The sequence below is a fragment of the Centruroides sculpturatus genome, unplaced genomic scaffold, assembly GCF_000671375.1.
Source record: "Centruroides sculpturatus isolate CEXI.00-Female unplaced genomic scaffold, Cexi_2.0 scaffold315, whole genome shotgun sequence".
NCBI lineage: Eukaryota > Metazoa > Arthropoda > Arachnida > Scorpiones > Buthidae > Centruroides > Centruroides sculpturatus.
In genome coordinates this window covers 381,720-407,065 of record NW_019384544.1, presented here as the reverse complement: position 1 = coordinate 407,065, position 25,346 = coordinate 381,720, and the positions used below count along the sequence as shown (strand labels likewise).

The window sequence follows — 25,346 nt, the reverse complement described above, 5'->3', positions numbered from 1 at the left end:
AGTGACAGAATTTTTTGATTTGTTGGAAACTTTGAAATATTTTAAATTATTAAATAAAGGTTGAAAAACACATATTTTCAGTTTTTATGCACAATTGAAGTCGCATACAAATGTATAAAAATTTTATATTTGTTTTCGTATGATATCTTTTTTTCTTTAAAAAAAATGTCATGCAAATTTTAAAATTNTTAGCCATTTCTACTAAGCAAAACTCGAGGTGAGCAATAATAAGCGAATTTTTTCAAGGATAGGGCTATATTGGTATTGTATTTTATTCTTATCGGATAACCCGATTTACAGGAATCGTCATGATATTATAAGACAGATTTAATACCAATATTTTAAAGATTAATACTATAGTCGCATTTTCGCGATTATAACGCGCACTTTCGTTTTTCCGACTTAATTAATTCGACTTAATGTAGAGGACGTGGTTGCTGTATCATCAAATGAAGTCTGTAGCGTCTGTGTAATCTGTTAATCCGTTTTTGGATTACACAGACGCTACAGACTTCATTTAATTAATTCGACTCGGTTCTTTTCGTTCGCTCCTCAGTTACGTGTATTACGTCATCAATATACAAGCGCGTCCTATCTCTCTATCACTTTGATTTTGGTTTTCGTTAGTTTAATCTTATTTTAACTTTAAAAATACTGTATTTTTTTTAATATTTAATATTTTCTTAATTAATTAAGTACAATAAGAAAAATTATTAATTAATAATAAAACGATTTTATTATTTTTCTCATTATACGATTTCATTACAATGCGGAGTCGAAAAAGGAAGTAAAACTGATTTTTGCATTAATGCGTTTATTGTTTTTTGAATATTTTGCCTGCGAAAATTACTTGGATATTATGTTTCTAAAAATATCGTGGAAATAAGGTAGGTTGATACAAAACTATTTATCGCGCGTGTACTGTATATGAGCTTCAAAATAAATAAATAAAAATAGATTTTATCAAACGATGAGATCAGCCGATTAATTGTATCGTGTACAATATTTTACACCCCCAAGGAAAATACTGTAGGTCTAGGTTAAAATAAATTTCGTTTTCCACAGTTAAACTTCGCCGCTAATTGCTTTTGTGATAACTTTAATACGATCTTCTAACGACAGCACTTCGCATTTCGGACATTTTCCAGCAAACTGAAATGAATTTCCTTTGTTCCTACACTAAATTATTAACACCTGCACCTAATTTCGAGGGTGGGAGAAGTGACCGGGATGGGTTCGAACGAGAGTTTACACTAATTCATTATATTAGGAGGTGGAAACGTCGTCAAGATGGGTTCTTACAATAGTTTAGACCAGATACATTCGCGAAAGTGGTCGCTTATTACAGGTGTTGTATGTTGTTTCGGACCAAAATTCGATGCCCGCGGTCGCGTTACACAGGTGGTCGTTTAATACAGGTAACTTATACGAAGACTCTATGGATAAACTATTCCGTGCCAGAAATTTTTGCCCGTTTTGGCAGGTGCCCGTCGAATGCAGGTGGTCGCCTAAGCAGTTTTCACTGTATATATATAATAAGACGTATTTAATCAGCCGATTTCGAAACGCGACCTCCAGTATCAAAATAAAGAACTACTACAAAGTAAACGTGTGTTGTGATTTGAATGCACGCCATCCGTATATAATTACGGTATAAGTTAATAATACATTAGAAAAAAAGAAATGATCGTAAAATATACTAATATTAGTTTGTAATATATAAATATATTGTCTGGCGCACAATTGAATTAATATTTAAAAAACAATATGTGAAAATATAAAGAGAAGTGAATGACTATAGTAAAAGGATAACTTGGCTTGATGTGAAAGATGATTGGTCGAAAAGATATCACAAACTTAGGTATATTTAATATTTTAAATGTTAATAATGACAACATTATCTTATTAATACTTTTTTCTTTTATTTGGTGTATATAAATAATGTTTCAGGATTTTGTGCACAAATTTTTTGGTTAATGTGTACCTAGGTAGCCCCAATGACAGCACTTCTGACTGTTCGTGGGGTTGACGGATTCCTCTCGGAGGGGAGCCGCCGGCAGGCCGCCTTGTGCTAAACGTCACTAGTTATTGGTTCACGGTAGTTCTTGAACAAAATAAACAAAAAAAAGGAAACATCTACTAAAAATATAGTTAATCTAAATGAAGCGCCACCATCTTGGACTACCTAGGTACACATTAACCAATTTTTTGCACTTTAAACTTCTAATTGTGTTTAAAACTATGTTATACGGAGAAAATGTACGCTCATTTGAAGGAAAGGCGTGGTCCGTGTCGTAAAAGGATACCGCGTGCTTTCTTTTTAAATTTGTGGCCACTCGTACGATTATTTTGTCGAGATGACGTTAAGTTTGTTTGCCGGGACCGTATAACTTGTGACCGGAGATTCTGGAAAAGAAGGAATGGCTTGTCTCCGAAAACGGCATTGCCCGACGGGTGGTTTGGAGATGTTTCGACCCCATATGGGATGTTAGAGAGAGAGAATGGTGAGATTACGAATAGTGGAAGAGGGAAGTTTGGCAAGAAGTAATAATCTATAATTTAACATTGGATAGATTTAGAATCGATGATGCGTAGTTGTGTTTGTCTTTCCAAATGCGTGACTTAATTCTAATGAAAGACAAATTGTTACCTTGCTATCACTCGAGGAGTCTACTGCAAATTCGATTAAATGCTTTTTCGGCAATTTTTTTTGTCTTCAGATTGAACGAGTATTGCTCCGGGTCAATGTAGTGAAAATACTTAGGTGCCACTTAAGTACAACACGTGAAAGTTATAACAGTTAGAAGACCAACAGTGTATGATAAGATTAAAAATTCTTAAGAATTTCTAAGAGTGGACTAGAAACATGGTGTGTTGAATATAAAGATGGGACAGACAAGATTTTACATTGGTAGCATGCACCACCTGCTAGCAGATAGGTTAAAAGAACACCATTAAGACTTTGAAAACAAAGGATAAGTACTGCACTTGCTGAAGAGTTAACATTAAACAAAAAAATGGAAGTACAATGGGACAAAGCTTGGGTCTTATACAAGATATTGGGTGCATTGCTGTAAGAATAGCCAAGAATCCAGTAAATGGGCCCATTTTGAATAGAAAGCAAAAGGAGAGCCATCTAGTCCCATAAATATGACTTTTGAAGAAGTCTGGACTTGACAAGAAGCAGGGCACATACAGTCGACAGCTGATGATGAGCAATGAAATCCTTTTGCCATGGTGACATAAGCATACCCACCCACTTGCTGAGCAAGTCTCTTCAAACTGAAGATTTGACAAATGCACTTAAATAAAAATTTTTGAAAAGAAATAAAACAAAATTTAAGAGCAATACAGTAACTTTTGCAAATCTGCCATACATTGGGGAATTAACATCATATTTGTGTTCTACATGCAAATATTATTTAAATAAATATTTAAAAAAAATAATGTTTAATGAATGAAAACGACTTTTTTCTGTAATCAGTAATCTATATAAATTACCGAAAAACTTCTCCAATATTAAAATTTTCACGAAAACTTGAAGATTGTTTTGCACAGTTTTAAATTTCTAAATTTTTCCTCACTTGAAGAAAAAGATTTATTGCTTATTGTAAATGATACTATTTTGACATTAAATTCTAATACAACATAACAAATTACAGCAATCAATTTGAAAAATCCAAGAAAAAGCAAAAATTTGCAAATAAAGTATTGTTTTTTGATAAATATGCATAATAAATAATGATTAAATTCATTACATAAACATAAATTTAGATAGAAATCAGTTTAAACTAGAGCTTACTCTTAAACTCGTTTTTGCAACCGATCCATTGAGAAACTCTAATATAAATCTTTTTTGTTTTATTAAGTTATAATATACCGGTTGCTTTGAAAATATTAATTGAAATTGTGGTAATCATTATGATTAACTTGTATATTTTAATTATGATTTTTATTCATTCAATTGTAAAAAGAACTTAATATTTAATTTATTTCAGAGTTGGCAGAAGATTCAAGTATTAATAATCTTATTGCTAAATTATGTGAAAATATTGTTAATGATTCATTCAACAGAAAACATACTTGCCATCAATACAAATGTTTCAACCATCTTATACAGCAAGAAAAAATAACAAAGCACTTGAAAAGAAAAGCATATGAAATTTTGCTGAAATTTTCGAAAATAGGTAAAATTTAAATTATTAAACTTTTAAGTTTATTATTTATTAGATAAAGAAAATAATTTATCAAAAATTTTTGCTTAGATGTGTCTACAAGTTTGGAACCTTTGGATTTGTCACCTATTGATTATATTTTGGCAGATATTTATAATCTCAGAATTACAAGACAGTTTGATAAAGCAAATCAATTAGAAACACTCTTAAACAGGTTAAAAGACAATGACAATATTACCCCAGGTATATAATTTTAATATTTGAATAATTATAAGCTTCACTTTAAAGCTATTGATATTTATTAATGATTAAGAATCCATTTTTTTAATTACATATTTATTTATTAAGCAATAAAAAGTTAACAATAATAATAATAGAATAAAAAAAAATTTTGAAATTATAATTTTATAAAATTATCTATAATATGTAAGTTAGAAAAACGATTCTAATCTATTCTATTCNTTCTATTTATATCTCAATGTTCTTCATTTTGTAAAATGATATCTAAATACATACAGTATTCTCTTAATTCTTATTTTGCATTTTAGTATTTGTATGCTATATAAAAATCTAAATATAGGAGAATGTTGCTAACTTTGATATAAACTATTCTTGATCAATAATAGAAAAAAACAATCTCTAAAAAAATTACTTTTGGGATAATTTAAACTCAAATCTTCTTCACATTCATAAAAATATTTTTAGTTTTTTGTTCTGCTTTCTTTAAAATTTAATGAAATGCTGCTAATGGAGCATAGTTCATCTGCAATTTTTTTAAAATTATAGGTGGAATGATTAATACATTAAAGAAAAAAAAAGGCACACTTAGTGCTGAAACTTCCTACTTTTTTGAGTGTTATCTATACACAAAATAAAATATTCACAAAATGATTGTATAATATCTTAACATTTTAAAACACATATGTAGTATATTTTGTAAAATATTAAAGTTTTAAGCTTTTTTTAAAATTTTATAGCATACTGCTTTATGTATTAGTGCTGCTTTATGTATTTTATAGGTTATAAAGAAGTAATGCTGTATCTAATTTGTAAATTCATGTATTTAAACAATTTTATAGAATAGATGAGTTGTAGCAGAAAAATGTATATGCTAAATGAAATTCAAGCAAAATTTTGGAACAAAATTTTTCCTAATGAAAAATTTATTTTATTAGCACTAAAATTAACAAACAAAAATGAAAAATACTAAAATATTATATTACATAATAACATTATATAATTTTACTATTAATTATTAGTTACTTAATATTCTTACTATTGCTATCAAGTAAGATATAACTTAACTAGTTGTGGAATATTTGGAGAAGTGAGATTAAGGGAACATGGATTGGTCATTATAGCTGCTAACACCACAAAATATATAAATAAACCTTTTTTGACTATAAACAGAACATAATGTTGATAACAGAAATGGGACATACATTTTTACAAGCACCCCAAAATCTCTGTTGTCCTCTTATGGGAATGACGAGAAATTCCCTTTCATTTGGAAACATGAATTTTAGCTCCTGATGTGATGACATGACTCATCACCTGCCGCCATCATATAATAGGTATATAAACTTTAAGTTAAAATACCTCCTGTTAGGTTTCATTTACTTTAGAAAAAGCTGAAAAGTGTAGCCATCTCAGTTTTATATTTTATGTTATTTTCTTATTTATTATCAAAATTACTATACTGTATACAGCACACACTACAGGTCTATATACAAAAATGATCTTAGCTGTATATATGTTTTCTTATTTATTTTATCCTGATATTCTTAAAAATTAATGTTGTATAGATTTTATATTTTATCAATCAAGCACATAACTTTATCATTATCCTAAATAAAATTTCAGTCTATCATGTTTACTTCAAATAAAGATCACGCATCTTCTATACACCTTCTCATTGGTTGCAAAGAAACAGTCTTATATTTTTGTTTGAGAGAGTAGAAGTGTTACATACTTAAAAATTGTATGGCAGAAGAGTCATTCAACTATCATATAACTAATTAAATTTCCAATTTTTTTTCAATACATTTTCAGACTTATATTGTATAGTTGAATTTACTTGGCTAGCTTGCCATCGACTTAAAAAAATTATTTTTCAAATATTTTATATTTTTACAGAGTTTTTCATCTGGTAAATATGAAAAACAACCATTTATGGGTGCACTATGTCATCCAGAGAAGATTACATCAAAGAGCACTTTAGATCTGCCATTAGATATTCCAGAGTTAAAAGAAAAATATTTTAATGAGTAAGTTATTATTTATTAAACATTTTATAATAGTTAATAAATAGAAACTGGATATAAATATTGTGTTTTAAAATAAGCTATTAAATGCTAGAAGCAAAAGATCATTAAACTGTTTCAGTTTTTATTTTATCATTTGGGAGATTAATAGCTTTAATTGTATGAGTTTTCAGTGATAATGATTAAGACTATGATTTCTTTCTATGACTTCTTGTTTTACATACAATAATTACATTATTTCATTACATTATTTTAAATCTGAAGATTAAGAAATTTTTAACTTATTACCACATTACTTCTTTAAATGACCAGTCATCATTTTGATAAATAATTTGTTAATGTCTAAATATTTATTGAGTAGAATCATAAGTAATTTTTTTCTAAGAATTGTTTTCATAGTATAGCATAATTTGTGTACTACACCAATCAGCTAATTTATTAATTGTGTAATTGTTGTAATAACGGTTTTCATAATAGTTTTTGATTATTTTTTTAAAAAATTAAGTTAGTAGAGAGGTTGTGGGTGAAGTTTTCATCTCTAAAATGTGAACATTGAATGTCAAGTGCCACCATCTTGTAATCCTAGAAGTTTGACAATGGCATTTGGAATGTTGAGTATAGCAAGTAGAAGTTCAGCTTAAACATCTGCACTTTTCTGTGTTTAGTTAAAATTATGATGTATTTTATTAAAATAATGATTATTTAAGCATTTATGAATAACATTGTAAAGAAATAGATGATTTTAATCCAGAAATTATTTAATTATTTAACTTTTTTGCAAGTGATGTGAAGTGTCTGTAGAATTTATATATATTTGTGTTCATAACAGCTTATCATAATTTTGCAGAAGTAGGTTTGTTGTTTCACAGCATCTTCTACCATCAATAGCATAATATGTTCGTAAATTTCTAAAATTAATTTCCTGAGCTGCTTTTGGGTTTATATAAGCCACTACTTCCCTCAACAAAAGTATGCTGTGAGAACAGTCAAAATGCATTGGAATTGTTCTACTATTATATTGTACGGTAGGAGACACAACACTAATCAAAGTCAAAAATAATTATTTAGCATTATTAAACATCCTGTAAATATTTTAAAATAGTTTAATTTGTTTATTTATATTTGTGGTAACCTTCATTGTTCTTAAATGTTTCCACCATTTTTCAACAATATCCCATGAATCAGTGAGCGACGTGAACGTGTGGCACAATGTGTTTTACTTGGAGTTCAAATGTCAAACATGTACTTCTGCTTCCGTACAAGTTTAAAGTTTGAACTTTGGCCACAACTCTCTATTAGTTTGGATCAAAATGAGCTTCTTGAAAAAATATTTAAGGTCTATAATGTTATACAAATTTAGAAAAAGTAACGCTACAGTTATGGAAAAAACAATATAGGTAGCATGTGTGGCAGTGAAGCCTTAAATGTCACAAAGGACCGGTGCTGGTTAAAAAAATTTAAGAATGGAAATGAAGTTGAACTCTTGAAGATGAGCTTTTTTACAGAGACCTTTTGGTTTAGAAAATGCTGAAATTGTTGCAGTAGTGGAAGCTGACCCAAGCTGTACACAAGAAATTGCAGAAAAACTGAGTGTTCAATCAACAGTAATGGGGCAATTATATCAACTAGGAAAGATAAAGAAGTGTGGGATATTTCACATGATCTTTCACAACAGAACCATCTAGATTGCATATCTATACATTCAATTCTGTGTTTTTATAACAAAAAACAACAACTGTACAAGTAAACTGGAACAATATATGCAGAGAATCACACCTATACGCAAAATTTTCAGCAAAGAAATTTCTTTGCTGGAAATTTTGCGTATAGGTGTGATTCTCTGCATGTTTTTTTATAGCAAGTATATTTCAAAAAAATTTGGTAAAAAAAACAATACTATCCATGTGGAAAAATGGAAGATTGATTCCAGACTTCAAAAACTATTAAAAATAATATGATAGATCAGTTAATATATTAAGGTGTGTTTAAATGAAATATTTAAAGTTTAGTTTATAAATGACAGGAAGGATAATTGTAACTTATCAGCAAAACTTACTGAATTTATATTTTTCACACAAATTTTATTTTTTATTAAACTTTTTCAATTTTGTGTATTAAAAGAAATCAGAAGAAATGCAAAGAAAAATTATACAAATAAATATTTGAACTTTGAATTAAATTTTTTCTGGCTGCTTCAATCACAGTATAAAGTCTGATTGAGTTAAGTAAGTAAACTAATAACGGAAAAAAATGTCTGTTTTATAAGAAACAGACATTTTTTTTCGTTATTAGTTTATTTATGGAACAGACTATGTTGCTTATTTACAATTTCTTGTTTAGCTGCTTGCCACTTAGACATGTTTAAATAAGATATTATAAACAGCCAAATGTTAAAATTTAACTCAAGCGTGTGTAGCAGCCTTAAATGCAAATTCTAAGAAATTTTTTTAAAAAGAGCAATTTTCTAGAAAAGACAGTAAATATTTTTCTTAGAATTAAAATCAAATGAAGATTTTTTTTAAAAANTCCTGAACATTAATTTCTTTTTTAGTTTTAATATATAAAAGTTCATTTGTTCTGCTGGTTCACTCGAAATTTGCTCTTCTCCATTCCCAGACTGCATTCTTACAATTTTTGCAGAAAAGTGTTGATAAACTGGAGAGAAAGTTTTTCTTTTTTTAGGAAATATATTAGCTAGATATACATTGTCCTTAAGTTGTTAAGAAAAATCACAGATTGGCTAATGAAGCCACTGTAAAGGCCAAAATATATACCAGGATTTGAAGTAGTTAATAAAGATTTTTGTGGTGTGTGATTAGTCTGTATATAATAGTTACAATATCCAATCTAATAATTGTTTAAATAGACATATATTGAATGAGCAATTATTTATTGTGACATTGTTGCAATGCTTTGCTGCAATTTTTAATCATATTTTTTAATTTAAAATATATGCTCTCCACCTCAAATTAGTAGTTGCTTGCCCCTGTACATCATACTTTTTCTTTAACAATATAGTCGTGCCAGTTGTCTATCTAATATCTTTCAGGGAAAAATTTTTGAATTGAAATAACATGATTTCTGGTTTGCATCAGAAGTTCATGTATAGTTAATAGGAACCTTTTGCTACCAAGTTTTCTATATCTGCTCTCATCTTTCTTCTATCTAACTCTGTTCTTGAGATTAAGGAAAGACAGTGGACAGACTGTAGGAATTTATAGGTGTACAATTTTTTCAAATTGCAGCCTAGTTAGATAATGTGTGTTGTTGTGTTTTTAAAAATTCTATTAAACTCAGTACCACCTGCTCTAATTTGCAATAATTGAGGATGACTTGAAGAAAGCTTAAAATAATTCTGAAATGAAAAGTTTTTGATTTCTGTAAATAAGCAATATATTTATAATATTGGAAATATGTGCAATATAGAGTTTAATGGAATTTTTGAACACAATACATATTATCTTATATAAAGACAATATTAAAAGAGAAGGCTATGCTGCAGTTTTGTCTTTTTTTGCACAACTCAGTACTGAAGTGCTGTACATTGATACAAGGTCATACTCTTTGGAAGTGTCTCTTTCCTCTTATGCCAACATTGTAGAAGTGTAAAATTTATAGGAACTACCTACTGAAATATTGAAAAATGTATCCTTGCCAACAGTGAAAAAACAAGAGGTAAATAAATATATTTATTATAGAGATTATAGTAAAATTTTATATTCTATTTTAATAAATATACAATGCACTGGCAGAAAATAAAAAAGAACACCATTAAAAACTAAAACCTAATCAATGAAGTTATATAGTAGAAATAGCTTGTTAAGAGAAGACAGTGATAACATTTTATGTTATCACTGTCTTTTAACAAGCTATTTCTACTATTAAAAGATAAGATACACAGGTGTATCTTATCTTTTAATGAACATCACATTTTACACAAGGCCGATTTTAATAAGGTATTGAACCTCCATGAGCAGCAATACAACTCTTAAATATAGCTTATGAAAGGTTACAAATGCTAGATATCTTGCTGGCAAATAGCATTTCATGCACTCTCTACTTGGACATATAATTGAGAGATGGTCATTTCCTGCTGGGGTGCTAGCATGTCTGAAGAATGTGGTGTCCAAGAAAGATAGTGCACTGCCTGAAGAACATGTTTGGTTGTCCAGATGGTGTGTGGATGGGCATTGCATTTGGAATTCCACTCAAAAACGGCAGAATGACTGGCAATGTGTCACTGATGTACTGTACATACTTGTATTGTTATTCAGTATACCCTGCACAAACATCCATACGTGTATGAGAGTGATAACTAATTGCTTCCCAGATTGATGCCTGGTGTGGGCTCTATGTATTGTCTGCAGATGAATGATGGAGAAAGTTGCTTACCTGGATGTCATTGAATGCATAAAGGACAGAATGTTAGAAAATCTTACTTGCATCTGATTCTTACAATCTTCAACACAAGGTTTCTGAATACTTTGGCCAAATCTGCCATTGATCAATGAAAAATTTTCAACNAATCAAAATCTGAGAATTTTTATAAGAAAGGCATCAAAAACTTATAGATTGATGGAAAAATGTCATATTTAATGAATAACATTATATATTGGATTAAACAACTACTTTTTTATGTTAATAAAGTCTGCTGAAACTTATAAGAAAAACGTGTCATTACTTATGATTAGTGATGTAACGAATATTTAATCACTGTTCAGCCAAATACCGAATACCTAAAAAAAGGAGTAAGAAATAACAAAAACACAGTAAATTAATCATTTTGGTATTTAGATTTAATGTTATCGGGTTGGTGTTGCTTGTTTATATTCATTTATAACTTATAACATGCACAAAATAAAAAAAAATTAATATTAGTCACTTGTATTTACAATTTATAATTACAAAGATCAGTTCACGTACACACCTATTCATTTGAGAATCGTTGCACATCTGAGGGTCTGACCCTGCCTATCCTTCTTTTTAAGCACTTTGCTCTTCCCTTTCTCTTTTCTCTATTGCTCTAGTCCACGTATGCCTATGCATACATCATAATACGCCCTAACGATACTTTTGATTCGTCACTTTTCCATCATAGATTTCCCATTTTACAATCACGTGATTCATAGCCTGGTGATAATGGAAAAAACAGACAGATAGGACGTTGGTATAAGTCACAGTTATGATGTCACAGATTTGAGATAGCTTGGTAGCGTGAACAGCCCCAGGCTTTCACCCGTGACTTTCATTACAAGCATTTAGCTTTCCGAAGTCTATGACAACAATTGTTTGGCATTGACGGCTGCAAATTTCTTGCCAATAAGCTGCCTTGATTTGTTTGATTATGTTATCAACTCAATTATATATTTATTTTTNTTTTTTTTTATTAATATTTCTTAAGTAACATAAAAATACTTTTTTGGATGGTTATAAGTAAAGTTGCACAACTTTAATTATAACCATCTTGTGTATTAAATCCTGTTAAGATATCTTTATTTACAAATATAGTTTAAATTTAATCATTGTTATTAAAATGTCTTATGCATTTTGTTGTCAAAATTTGTTATATTTCATTTTTAAAATAATGTATGAACATATTAGCAATGATAATCAATCATTTGTTACATTTATTGAAATGTATTTAAGATTTTAGTTAGAACTTGTTGTTGTATTCAAATATTTTCAATTGAATTCTTAAAAAGTAATAATTTTATAAATAAAATAAAACTTGTAATTTTTTTAAAATTTAGAACTGAAATATTGAAAAATGTATCCTTGCCAACAGTGAAAAAACAAGAGGTAAATAAATATATTTATTATAGAGATTATAGTAAAATTTTATATTCTATTTTAATAAATATACAATGCACTGGCAGAAAATAAAAAAGAACACCATTAAAAACTAAAACCTAATCAATGAAGTTATATAGTAGAAATAGCTTGTTAAGAGAAGACAGTGATAACATTTTATGTTATCACTGTCTTTTAACAAGCTATTTCTACTATTAAAAGATAAGATACACAGGTGTATCTTATCTTTTAATGAACATCACATTTTACACAAGGCCGATTTTAATAAGGTATTGAACCTCCATGAGCAGCAATACAACTCTTAAATATAGCTTATGAAAGGTTACAAATGCTAGATATCTTGCTGGCAAATAGCATTTCATGCACTCTCTACTTGGACATATAATTGAGAGATGGTCATTTCCTGCTGGGGTGCTAGCATGTCTGAAGAATGTGGTGTCCAAGAAAGATAGTGCACTGCCTGAAGAACATGTTTGGTTGTCCAGATGGTGTGTGGATGGGCATTGCATTTGGAATTCCACTCAAAAACGGCAGAATGACTGGCAATGTGTCACTGATGTACTGTACATACTTGTATTGTTATTCAGTATACCCTGCACAAACATCCATACGTGTATGAGAGTGATAACTAATTGCTTCCCAGATTGATGCCTGGTGTGGGCTCTATGTATTGTCTGCAGATGAATGATGGAGAAAGTTGCTTACCTGGATGTCATTGAATGCATAAAGGACGGAATGTTAGAAAATCTTACTTGCATCTGATTCTTACAATCTTCAACACAAGGTTTCTGAATACTTTGGCCAAATCTGCCATTGATCAATGAAAAATTTTCAACTGGCTATATTTAATGAATTTATAACACAACTTTTTAAATATTCGGCTGAAAACTTCTGAATCTGCTGAACTAACATTTTTGAGATAGTTTATGGCTCTTTGTCAAGTTTTAACTTAACCATTCCAAAATCATCAAAGAAATGCCAGTGTTTGGATATGTTTAAATATAGCAGCATTCAAATTAATTTAACACGTTCATGACATTACGAGGCACATGTGACTCGTATGGACATGTCTAGTTAGGGCTACAGACATAATTGCTTGTTTTTCACTGGGGCGGCACATGTGTTTTGATAACATAATGCTACAAACATCATACTTGATATATCAATATTATTTTTTCAGATGCAATATAATATATTAATTTAATAGTACGAAGCGTGGGTGACTCGTGCTGCCCTGTATTAAAATAGACTACGAGTCACTTGTGACTCGTAATGCCCAACAGCTGCCTAAACATTTATGTACTGATGCCGTGAATGTGCTAAATAAGAGAATTGCCACATAACTGACAACTTAATAAAATAAAAAAGAAAGAAGAATACACCAAAATGTATTCATATTGACTAACTAATACTGGGATAAATATTAACATGAACATCATCTGTGTTGCATCAAACAAGCAAACATCCAAATCCATTAGTACAATAGGAATCATTAAATATGATGTCACCAATTTTGTTCTTTTGGACTTAAGACTTAGCTTGCTGACAAAAGTGACAGGATTCACCCTATCACTTTTTGTCATCAATTTTTAGATATCCCCCTATACTGATGTTACACTTGATCTACTCCTGATATTAAAATCAAGCATTTCTGTTTCGTATTTCCTGCCATGTCAAGGCTAATCCTAAAACTAGGTCAATAAAAAAAATTCACTAATTTACCATAGAAGAATCTGATGACACTGTACTAGATAATTCCTAGACTAAAGTTAGTATATTATATATATTCTAAAGTAGTTAGTATGGTATATCTTTCAGTGCTATCTGTATCTGTAAAGGTTAAATTGTTGTCACTATCAATTCAAATTAAACTTACTAGAGTCCAACTATTAACTTACTCTACTAAAGTGCAACTATTTAAATAAGCAAGAACTTACTATGTGATTATTGATCAAAATACTTCTGCATAATGATTTTGGTAAAAAATTATTTCAAATATGAAAATTTTTGAGAATTTTTAGGACATCATCATTCTACTAAAACCTTGTCACACACTGTCACAAAATTTTTACATATTTCCTCCCCATTATGGACATCCTATTTGAATGAACCTATAATCAGGGTATATATATATCTTTTAACAGTAATTTCCATGTATTGGAAATTACTGTTAAAAGATTTCCTAATTGCATTTTCCACAATTAGGAAAATAGGTTATACCTTACAGAAAATTTTAGGGTTTTGTGATCATTATTCTCAATTTTCAATATATCTGTTAATGAAGATGTTTACACACATTTCCATTTAAAATTCAAGACATGTGTCACTGCATTAGCTTGTTTGGGAAGTATGGATATTCTCTTCCCTTCAAACATCCTGGACATCTTTATGTAGAATATTGTATAATGGCAACTGGCTATATTTAATGAATTTATAACACAAGTTTTTAAATATTTGGCTGAAAACTTCTGAATCTGCTGAACTAACATTTTTGAGATAGTTTATGGCTCTTTGTCAAGTTTTAACTTAACCATTCCAAAATCATCAAAGAAATGCCAGTGTTTGGATATATTTAAATGTAGCAGCATTCAAATTAATTTAACACGTTCATGACATTACGAGGCACATGTGACTCGTATGGACACGTCTAGTTAGGGCTACAGACATAATTGCTTGTTTTTCAGTGGGGCGGTACATATGTTTTGATAACATAATGCTACAAACATCATACTTGATATATCAATATTATTTTATCAGATGCAATAAAATATATTAATTTAATAGTACGAGGCATGAGTGACTCGTGCCGCCCTGTATTAAAATAGACTACGAGTCACCTGTGGCTCGTAACGCCCAACAGCTGCCTAAACGTTTATGTACTGATGTTGTAAACGTGTTAAATAAGAGAATTGCCACATAACTGACAACTTAATAAAATTAAAAAAGAAAGAAGAATACACCAAAATGTATTCATATTGACTAACTAATGCTGGGATAAATATTAACATGAACATCATCTGTGTTGCATCAAACAAGCAAACATCCAAATCCATTAGTACAATAGGAATCATTAAATATGATGTCACCAATTTTGTTCTTTTGGACTTAAGACTTAGCTTGCTGACAAAAGTGACAGGATTCACCCTATCACTTTTTGTCATCAATTTTTAGATATCCCCCTATACTGATGTTACACTTGATCTACTCCTGATATTAAAATCAAGCATTTCTGTTTCGTATTTCCTGCCATGTCAAGGCTAATCCTAAAACTAGGTCAATAAAAAAAATTCACTAATTTACCATAGAAGAATCTGATGACACTGTACTAGATAATTCCTAGACTAAAGTTAGTATATTATATATATTCTAAAGTAGTTAGTATGGTATATCTTTCAGTGCTATCTGTATCTGTAAAGGTTAAATTGTTGTCACTATCAATTCAAATTAAACTTACTAGAGTCCAACTATTAACTTACTCTACTAAAGTGCAACTATTTAAATAAGCAAGAACTTACTATGTGATTATTGATCAAAATACTTCTGCATAATGATTTTGGTAAAAAATTATTTCAAATATGAAAATTTTTGAGAATTTTTAGGACATCATCATTCTACTAAAACCTTGTCACACACTGTCACAAAATTTTTACATATTTCCTCCCCATTATGGACATCCTATTTGAATGAACCTATAATCAGGGTATATATATATCTTTTAACAGTAATTTCCATGTATTGGAAATTACTGTTAAAAGATTTCCTAATTGCATTTTCCACAATTAGGAAAATAGGTTATACCTTACAGAAAATTTTAGGGTTTTGTGATCATTATTCTCAATTTTCAATATATCTGTTAATGAAGATGTTTACACACATTTCCATTTAAAATTCAAGACATGTGTCACTGCATTAGCTTGTTTGGGAAGTATGGATATTCTCTTCCCTTCAAACATCCTGGACATCTTTATGTAGAATATTGTATAATGGTAGTCTCTGCCATTATTCTTTGCTGGAGAAGTCAGGAATTTATAAAATCCCCATTAGATATGATTCAGTAAATTCTAATCTTTCTTATGTAGGGGCTACATGCAGAATTGTAGCCAATAGATTATTTGAACACTGGGATGATATTTAGCATATAAGATGAACCACAGATCTAAATCTGTGGTTCATCTTATATGCAAAATATCATCCCAGTGTTAAAAAGGTATTGTATTATAATTCTGAGCTTTTATGGTCAGAAGCTAGCTTACTCATCAGTGCAGTGATCTTAATGTGTTATTTATTTGGGAGATGCTAAACATTTTGTCTTGTGAATCTTGTAATTAGCCCACATTTGAACTTCTGCATCATTTGGTGTCTCTCTGTAAGTCAGTTAAATATCATTAGATATAGTAGGTTTGGATAACTAATGATGATGTAAAAAGTATTGTTAGTATTAATATGATAATTTTGTTTCTTATCTAGATTTTTAAATCCTGTAAATTTAAAATATATTCTTTTTCAAGTGTTTCAGGAAGTTTGTATATTTGGGTTCTAATTTTGAATTTGCCTGTACTTTTTTGCAAGTATTTTTGACAGTCACACAATGTAAAATGTGTTTGCAAAATTTTGTGAAATTGGTTATTATATTTCTGTCAATTAAAGTTCTTACTATTATCTGTTGGCATTAAGTTTATTTCTTTAGCCATATGTCATGTCTTTGAGTATATTGTTGAGGGGACCTCAACTTTATCTTGTTCTTAGTTACTTAGTTTTGTTTAGTTATGTTTATTTTTAGGGTTTTAGTTAGGGCAACTTCTTACTCCCAACTGGAAAAATCTCAAAAAGCACATTCCATGGAGAATGCTATTATCGTGTAACTTTTGAACTTCCATAAAGAAACCAAAATAACTTTGAAACAAACCAAAAATATATCATAAATCTAATTTATTTCATACTTAATAGTAATTACAGAATTGGTAGAACTAAAGTTGCTGCCAGCAGTAAACACATGAGGTATAGGTCAAGTCAAATATGTAAATGAGGTAGGCAGCAGTTGTAATGGTACTATATCAATAGGTATAAATAGTCAGATGGGAAGTGTGATGTTGAGGAAAGGTTTAGCACTGCTAGATTAGAAAAGGTAATCAAGGACTAAGTGTAAAATTGCTTGTGTTAAACATATATATTAATTTTTGCTATTTGCTGGTTTTGTATTATTGATTGTATTAATCACAGAAGTTTTGAAGATTAATATATTGTTTAATTTTTTGCTAGCACATTGTGATATTTAAGAACTTTTTTGTATTTATAAGCATTATAATATCCTTGTTTTTTTTATTAAATAATCTGTCAACTTTTACATTGTTGTTGATTAATCCCCGTGTACATTTTTTTTTAAAATCTTGGTTTGCCACAGAGAGGTCAGATCCACCCCTCTTACAGACCCAGATGTAGACTTTAGTCTCTGGGGCTTGTTTTGCAATAGAACTAACTTAACTGATACATTACTACTACATTACATACTAATACAAACTAAACTAAACTAATACATTATACACGCATGCCTGGCATTTGAAGATCTTCAAACAACAAATACATGAAAAATTTTTAATACTGAGCCTCCACAAACCTCTTTATAAGAAACTGGAGTAGTAATTTTAGGGCACCAATGGCATTATCTAGCTTGCAATTGAACCATAACTGTAAGCATTTACATATCTGTTTGAGATTAGTTGCGGTTTTTTTGCAATAATAGGACTTTTTTGTCAATAAGTGTATTTTATCAGTTTTATTTCCAAAAATTTATTATTTAGTAGAAGTAGAAAATCATTCCTAACTTAAGATTGAATAAATTATAAATTAACAATTTTTGTAGTTCATAAATATAAATTATATATTTTAATTTTTTATTATACTTTTTTATTTAGAAATTAAATATATTATCAGAAGATGAAGGATTTAATGAAACAGATTCACCCTTAAGTTTTCACTCTGGATTATCTTGTTACAATGATATCTGGGAGATTGCTCTTAAGTCGGATCAGAGAGATTATTTCTCTTGGGAAACTGTTGGATGGTATATTTAGTTTGATTTTTATAATACATGATATTTTTTAGATTAATTATTTAACTACATTTTTTATAGTTCAAATATTATGAAAGAAAAAGCATTTATTACTGAAGCAGGACCAAGGGCAACTGAAATGATTCACCAAGTTCATCTTTATGAATTATATCTAATGGATCCTACTTTTTCAGTTGTTCCCACTATCACAGTGACACACAAATCTTTAATCAGAGATGTTTTTTACTTGTTAATTGGGGTTCCATCAAAAACATTTCTTTACATGAAGGTAATGCTATTTAATTTCATTTATATCAGTTTTAATAACTTGGCAAATTATTACTAAAGGATGTAATTAGAATACACAATTTTATTTACTATATGTATAATGTGTAGTTTTTGGTTTTAATACTAAAACTTCATTTGAATGACTAAAATCAAGTTTTAGATTTAGTTTTAGTAAGCTAAAACTATAATACTGAATATTAAAAAGTAATAGTTATTAGAAAGTATAATTCTATATTTATTAAGACCAAATAAATATAGAAATATATTAAAAAATGAAGGATACATTCTACAAATGCATAAACAGACATCAATATAACAATTCTTTCATCTTATTTTATGCAGATAAATTAAAATTAAAGAAAGTTTATTTAATAAAAATTTGCACATATTCTGAGAGAAAAAATTATTTTCATTAAATCTCAATTGGGTTTCTTATGTAATATAACTGGTAAATAACACTCACTGAAATTTTTTTATATCTTTAGTTAATAGTCACTTTTATAAGCCTTTACTGAACCTCTTTGAACACAACACGATTGTGTAGGTCATTGATACATTACAGTCATATTTAGCTAAGTACTTTTATATAAACTAGTTGATAATCATTCAGTTTAAATTAGGTAATTCTTACAGAAGAAATGTTTATAAGATGAACACTATCACAGTATCTCACTCAGTTGTTACATTTTACTCTCACTCAATATTACATAAATAATGTTCAAATTAATTACTGTTCTGTATGCTTATAAAATTTAATGAATATGTATCAATGTTTCACTGAAATTATAAAGCTGTACAGAAAATTAAATGGTCTTGTTGTAAATGTTCTGAAAATATAAAGAAATAACTTTGAATGGTCACATTCTTTTCATTTATTCAAACTTTTTTAATATTTTGTATTTACTAAGTTATTTCTGTTAATAAGAAGCTAAAACAATACCTACATTTCAAGATTAAATATTATTTAAATATAATGAAAAAAAAATAAATGTAACAAAGAAACTTAATTATATATTTCAATAGCAACTTTATGCTAAACTCTGAAGAACTCAATTATTTTTATGGTATCAAACTACTTTCTCATAATAAATGCTAATCTTTATTTTATAGGAACAAATGATGTTTACTGTTAAAGCTGGGATCCATTTAGCTGGTTTGACTCCAGGTTGTACTGCTAAACTTTTAGAAAGATTTGTTGATAGTGGTACCGAGTACTGTCGATTAGAAAAATTTGCAACTGAAATTAGTTCAAATGTATGCTACAATAAAGGTAACTCTCTTGAACTCTCTTGTGTTTATGTAATATATAATTATGCTATAAATGAATGAAATTCTGCATCTGTTGAACAATTTTCAAACATTGTTGTAATGCTAAGTATGTGCCAAGTATTCTTGTTACTTATACAGGATGCAGTAAGTTTTTAAAATTTAATTCTCAAGTTACCTAAGAGCTATAATTCAAAGGTGTAGCTATAATGCTAGCCACTATTACTTTCACTGTGCTTTTGAATTCAGTTGAGATGGACTGTTGGTCAGTGTAACAATACATTGTGGCAGTTGAGATGTTTACAAAGACATTATAAGACAGAGTCTTATTACAGCTACACAGTGCAGTTTTTGACTCCAGTTTGGGCAACATGATCACCCTAGTTGTACTCTCTGTTACTCTGGTTGTCAAAATGGCATCAAGAAAAAAGTATAAAAGATAGCAAGTTTTCATGATGTCTCTGTTCAGTAAGTACATCATGAAAAATGTTATTTGGCATAGTTTTGCACAGGCAGCTCACAGGCAAGCTATTGCACTTGGTATGGCAGATGGCATTTGCACAATCTTCATTACCGTCTGTACAAGATCCAAGTTGCCCAGAGCTTAGTGAATGGGATAAAAGACTGCGACTTTAGTTTTGTGAGCTTTTGTAGTTACTGAGAATTGTGAATACACTGTAAATAGGTTACTGATGTCAGATGAAGCCCACTTCCATATGTCTGGATTTGTGAACAAACAGAACTTTCATTTCTGGGCTGATATATGAAATAAAAAGTTTATAAGCAATATTTGGCCAGTATCAATGATTGAAAAGATTGAATTTGTGAATGCACTTAGGAGATTCCAAGAGATGTTGCAGTAAGTTTTTTTTTCTGACCAAGCTGAACAAATGTATTAATTGCATTAGTGAACACTTAACTAATGTCACTTTCAAGAAATAGTGTTTTACATTAATTATCCATAGAAAGAGGAATGTATCTGCCTGAAATAATAGTTTAAGCAAAAGATGAACACCTTCCTGAACATTAATTTCTTTTTTAGTTTTAATATATAAAAGTTCATTTGTTCTGCTGGTTCACTCGAAATTTGCTCTTCTCCATTCCCAGACTGCATTCTTACAATTTTTGCAGAAAAGTGTTGATAAACTGGAGAGAAAGTTTTTCTTTTTTTAGGAAATATATTAGCTAGATATACATTGTCCTTAAGTTGTTAAGAAAAATCACAGATTGGCTAATGAAGCCACTGTAAAGGCCAAAATATATACCAGGATTTGAAGTAGTTAATAAAGATTTTTGTGGTGTGTGATTAGTCTGTATATAATAGTTACAATATCCAATCTAATAATTGTTTAAATAGACATATATTGAATGAGCAATTATTTATTGTGACATTGTTGCAATGCTTTGCTGCAATTTTTAATCATATTTTTTAATTTAAAATATATGCTCTCCACCTCAAATTAGTAGTTGCTTGCCCCTGTACATCATACTTTTTCTTTAACAATATAGTCGTGCCAGTTGTCTATCTAATATCTTTCAGGGAAAAATTTTTGAATTGAAATAACATGATTTCTGGTTTGCATCAGAAGTTCATGTATAGTTAATAGGGACCTTTTGCTTCCAAGTTTTCTATATCTGCTCTCATCTTTCTTCTATCTAACTCTGTTCTTGAGATTAAGGAAAGACAGTGGACAGACTGTAGGAATTTATAGGTGTACAATTTTTTCAAATTGCAGCCTAGTTAGATAATGTGTGTTGTTGTGTTTTTAAAAATTCTATTAAACTCAGTACCACCTGCTCTAATTTGCAATAATTGAGGATGACTTGAAGAAAGCTTAAAATAATTCTGAAATGAAAAGTTTTTGATTTCTGTAAATAAGCAATATATTTATAATATTGGAAATATGTGCAATATAGAGTTTAATGGAATTTTTGAACACAATACATATTATCTTATATAAAGACAATATTAAAAGAGAAGGCTATGCTGCAGTTTTGTCTTTTTTTGCACAACTCAGTACTGAAGTGCTGTACATTGATACAAGGTCATACTCTTTGGAAGTGTCTCTTTCCTCTTATGCCAACATTGTAGAAGTGTAAAATTTATAGGAACTACCTTGTTCCTGCTGTCTGTTCAAACAGCAGGAACAAGGTAGTTCCTCTTTCCTGCCTGACAATCTCTTCTCAGTTTTTTTCAGCTGCTGATTTCATAGTACATCTTCTCTAGATTATTTTCTCTATCCCATTTTTCTTCCTAACTAGAGCTGGCACTTCACTTTTGTCCATCCGTATACAACACAAAGATAGCCCATCGATGGATCGAAAACATTAGCATTCCTTCAACTTTGCCCACTATTAAAGATGCATTGATTAATTCAACAAAATTATTAAAACAATAGTTTTAAATACAGTTTATATATTGGCTTGTTTATTCATTTTTTAAAAGAATGGAGTTTTGTGTCTTTATTATATTATTAAAATTATAAGTATTTCAATGATATTTTTACATTACTATCATTTGCAATATTTCTGTGTTGATTTCATGCTGTAAACTGCAGATCATAATTATATATTTTAAAATCTTTGTCATTTTGAAATTCTGTTTACAACTGTCAATATGTTATTTACTAAATATTTCTAATATTGATTTTAAATATTTATAATTAGTGATAAATACAAGGTGGCTCAAATCTTAGTTGACTGACATATTTAAGAATGGTTAAAAACCAATTTGAAATGGCCATAAGCCACCATTTGCAATTTAGTCATTTCTGATGGAGTAAATGAATTGCAAATAATAACGTGGCTGTTCTGTGGTTACCAAATCACAAACCAAACTGATTTTAACTATTCTTAAAATATATATTAGTCATTGATTTAGGTTCCATATATCTTAAATCAGTGTCAAGGTATGTGACTGTGCTTTGAGCATTAAACAACTATTGATAGAATGCTATGAGTTCAATAATGTTCATATGCAGCATTTTGGGAGTGATGTGAATTTACTAGGGATGTTGGATCATAGACCAAATTTGGATGTAATCCTTGACTTTTTTATAACTCACTAATATGCTTAAAGCAGTTTAACATATTTTGTTGTAAATAGTATTTTGTCTATGCACATTATTATAGCTATTTCATACATTTTTATTGTTTGTTGTTTGTATAGTTTTTGTTACCACTATATACAAGTGTTTTGTTGTAAATTATATTTACAAACATATTATCTTTAAAGTACTTCTACATATCTATATTTATTTATTTTGTTTATATATAATAAATATATAAATAAATATTGTTTTATTGCACAGTATTTAAAAAAATAAATTATTTTAAATTTTTATATAAAGGAATTTATTCTTGTTCAGAATGAATAAAAGTTAATGCAGGAAAAAATAATTAAGAAATCAATACAATAGTAAAATGTTATGTGTATAATGAATTAGGTATTTTGTTTTGTAGGTTTAGTAATGCAGGCTTTTAAAGGAGGATTACAACAATATCTTCATTATTATCAAGCTATGGTACTTTATTTATCACAATATGACTTTACTGTATTACAATTAGATCAAACTTTTGGAAAACTCTTCAGACAGTTAAGGTACAAAGATTATATAAATTTATACTAATGTAATTTTTTTGATAATTTTTATAAATTTCAAACTGTATTTCAGCTATATTGCAAAACTGTGCAAATGTTCAAGCTCATCTAATGTTAATTCACAAATCTTTTTTCCTCAGGTTAGTTAAAAAATTTTAATTTTAAGATATTTATTTTGGTTCATAAAATGTATTTTTAATAAGATTTTACAAGTAGAATGCACTTGATGTATATTTATTTGTTCGAACACATGAATGTAAAACACATTACTGTTAGCAGGTGTGAAAACGTGAAAAACATGTGAGATCAGCCGGGGGTACAATCTATCTATTAGGATGTTGGTACCACTTATTCGGCGCAGATTAAGTGAAATCTGTTCTCTTAGTTTTGGATCTTTTGATCTGATCCTATGTCAAGATTTTGACCAGGAGGGCTTTTGTAATCGATCCAAATCGCGAGATTCAGATCTACGTCAGGATTGACACCAGTTTATCTACTTCTCGTTACGCGGATAAACACGTGTGTGATTATGCCGTAGATTAAGTGAAATCTGTTCTCTTAGTTTTGGATCTTTTGATCTGATCCTATGTCAAGATTTTGACCAGGAGGGCTTTTGTAATCGATCCAAATCGCGAGATTCAGATCTACGTCAGGATTGACACCAGTTTATCTACTTCTCGTTACGCGGATAAACACGTGTGTGATTATGCCGTAGATTTGATTCAGAGAGTCAACACGAGACATTTCTTTAACAAAAATAAAGAAAATTTAATAACTAAAAATAAACTTGATTATACAAAAGAAAAATAATGGTTAGATATTCAGAGATAAACGAAGGTCTACAGCAAATAAATCCAATTAGACGTGCCGAGAGAGTAACGGCCTCACTTAACTTATACAATGTTGAGAGAGAGAGCTCAGCATTCATTAATAAACATACAACCTGTCTTAGTTGACTTTATCTTCCTTTCGTCGAATATACTTCATTTCTAAGTTCTCAACTTCTATCAAAGGGGAGGGCTTGATAGGCGCAATGTTAAAATTTATCTTCTATGTTTCTAACTCCATATTAACTCGATAGGATACGACTATGGGCGTTGGTCTTCTGGAGCTTGTATGGATTTCGTCTTCCTCATCTGGGATCTATTGACGAACTCCTTGAATTCTGCTAAATTTCGACTATATCTCTTAATCAGCGACCAATCAACATACTGTTCTTATTTCAGCGACAAATCAACATTTATTACCCTTTTCATCCGTTCACCCACGTGAACGGATGAAAAGGGGAATAAATGAGGGGTCGTCAGTTCTCATGGTGGTGAGATTTTGTAACAGATAAGGGAAAAACAAAGGATGCTTCTTCTACCGTCAAAGGAAGTGGCTCTGTTAGCTGCTTTCCCACGGTAGAAAACCATTATTTTCTCACCAAAACGAAAGAATATTTTTCTACAAAATTTAAGCTTTAATTTTAAATTATCATTTAGACCCAGGGCTATTCGGATTTCACAAACATGAGATTAATGAAAACAGATATTTAGCTAAATTGGATATTGAAATGTAGACTCTATATAGTGTTATATTATGATACTTATTATTCATAATTCTATATTATAAAATACTATTTTCATTTCATGCATTTTTACCATTGTACTACAGATCATATATGTTGGTTATTGCTTGATTCTATAGATTGTACAGTATTTTACAGTGCGATTTAGTTTAACTGTAATAAATCAGTTCAGCAGCCATGGTTCACTTAGNCATGTCAAGGCTAATCCTAAAACTAGGTCAATAAAAAAAATTCACTAATTTACCATAGAAGAATCTGATGACACTGTACTAGATAATTCCTAGACTAAAGTTAGTATATTATATATATTCTAAAGTAGTTA

The 25,346-nt window shown here is 29.4% G+C and overlaps 2 protein-coding genes across 2 annotated transcripts in view; both read left to right on the top strand.

Moving 5' to 3' along the window:
- The first annotated feature begins 1,575 nt into the window (after positions 1-1,575).
- Positions 1,576-25,346, top strand: part of LOC111623457 (gamma-tubulin complex component 6-like) — a 73,229-nt gene continuing 49,458 nt past the window's right edge. Inside the window, exons 1-7 of the mRNA XM_023366041.1 lie at positions 1,576-1,861; positions 3,999-4,187; positions 4,266-4,418; positions 18,182-18,303; positions 19,698-19,857; positions 23,316-23,454; positions 23,528-23,594. Of these exons, the coding sequence (XP_023221809.1) occupies positions 1,831-1,861; positions 3,999-4,187; positions 4,266-4,418; positions 18,182-18,303; positions 19,698-19,857; positions 23,316-23,454; positions 23,528-23,594 (861 nt within the window). The 5' untranslated portion in view covers positions 1,576-1,830. The remainder of the gene's footprint in view (positions 1,862-3,998; positions 4,188-4,265; positions 4,419-18,181; positions 18,304-19,697; positions 19,858-23,315; positions 23,455-23,527; positions 23,595-25,346) is intronic.
- LOC111623449 (gamma-tubulin complex component 6-like) lies at positions 6,247-25,162 on the top strand. Its single transcript, XM_023366035.1, has 7 exons — positions 6,247-6,442; positions 12,190-12,238; positions 18,163-18,311; positions 18,381-18,588; positions 19,698-19,857; positions 23,316-23,454; positions 23,528-25,162. Exons 1-7 carry the CDS (start codon positions 6,348-6,350, stop codon positions 23,601-23,603), a joined length of 876 nt encoding a protein of 291 aa, XP_023221803.1. The 5' UTR covers positions 6,247-6,347; the 3' UTR covers positions 23,604-25,162.

Coding starts and splice junctions, on each gene's coding strand:
- LOC111623449 (XM_023366035.1), top strand. CDS start 6,348: ATGGGTGCACTATGTCATCCAGAGAAGATTACATCAAAGAGCACTTTA. Junction 12,239..18,162: donor CAACAGTGAAAAAACAAGAG/GTAAATAAATAT, acceptor TTTTTTATTTAG/AAATTAAATATATTATCAGA. Junction 19,858..23,315: donor AAATGTATGCTACAATAAAG/GTAACTCTCTTG, acceptor TTTGTTTTGTAG/GTTTAGTAATGCAGGCTTTT.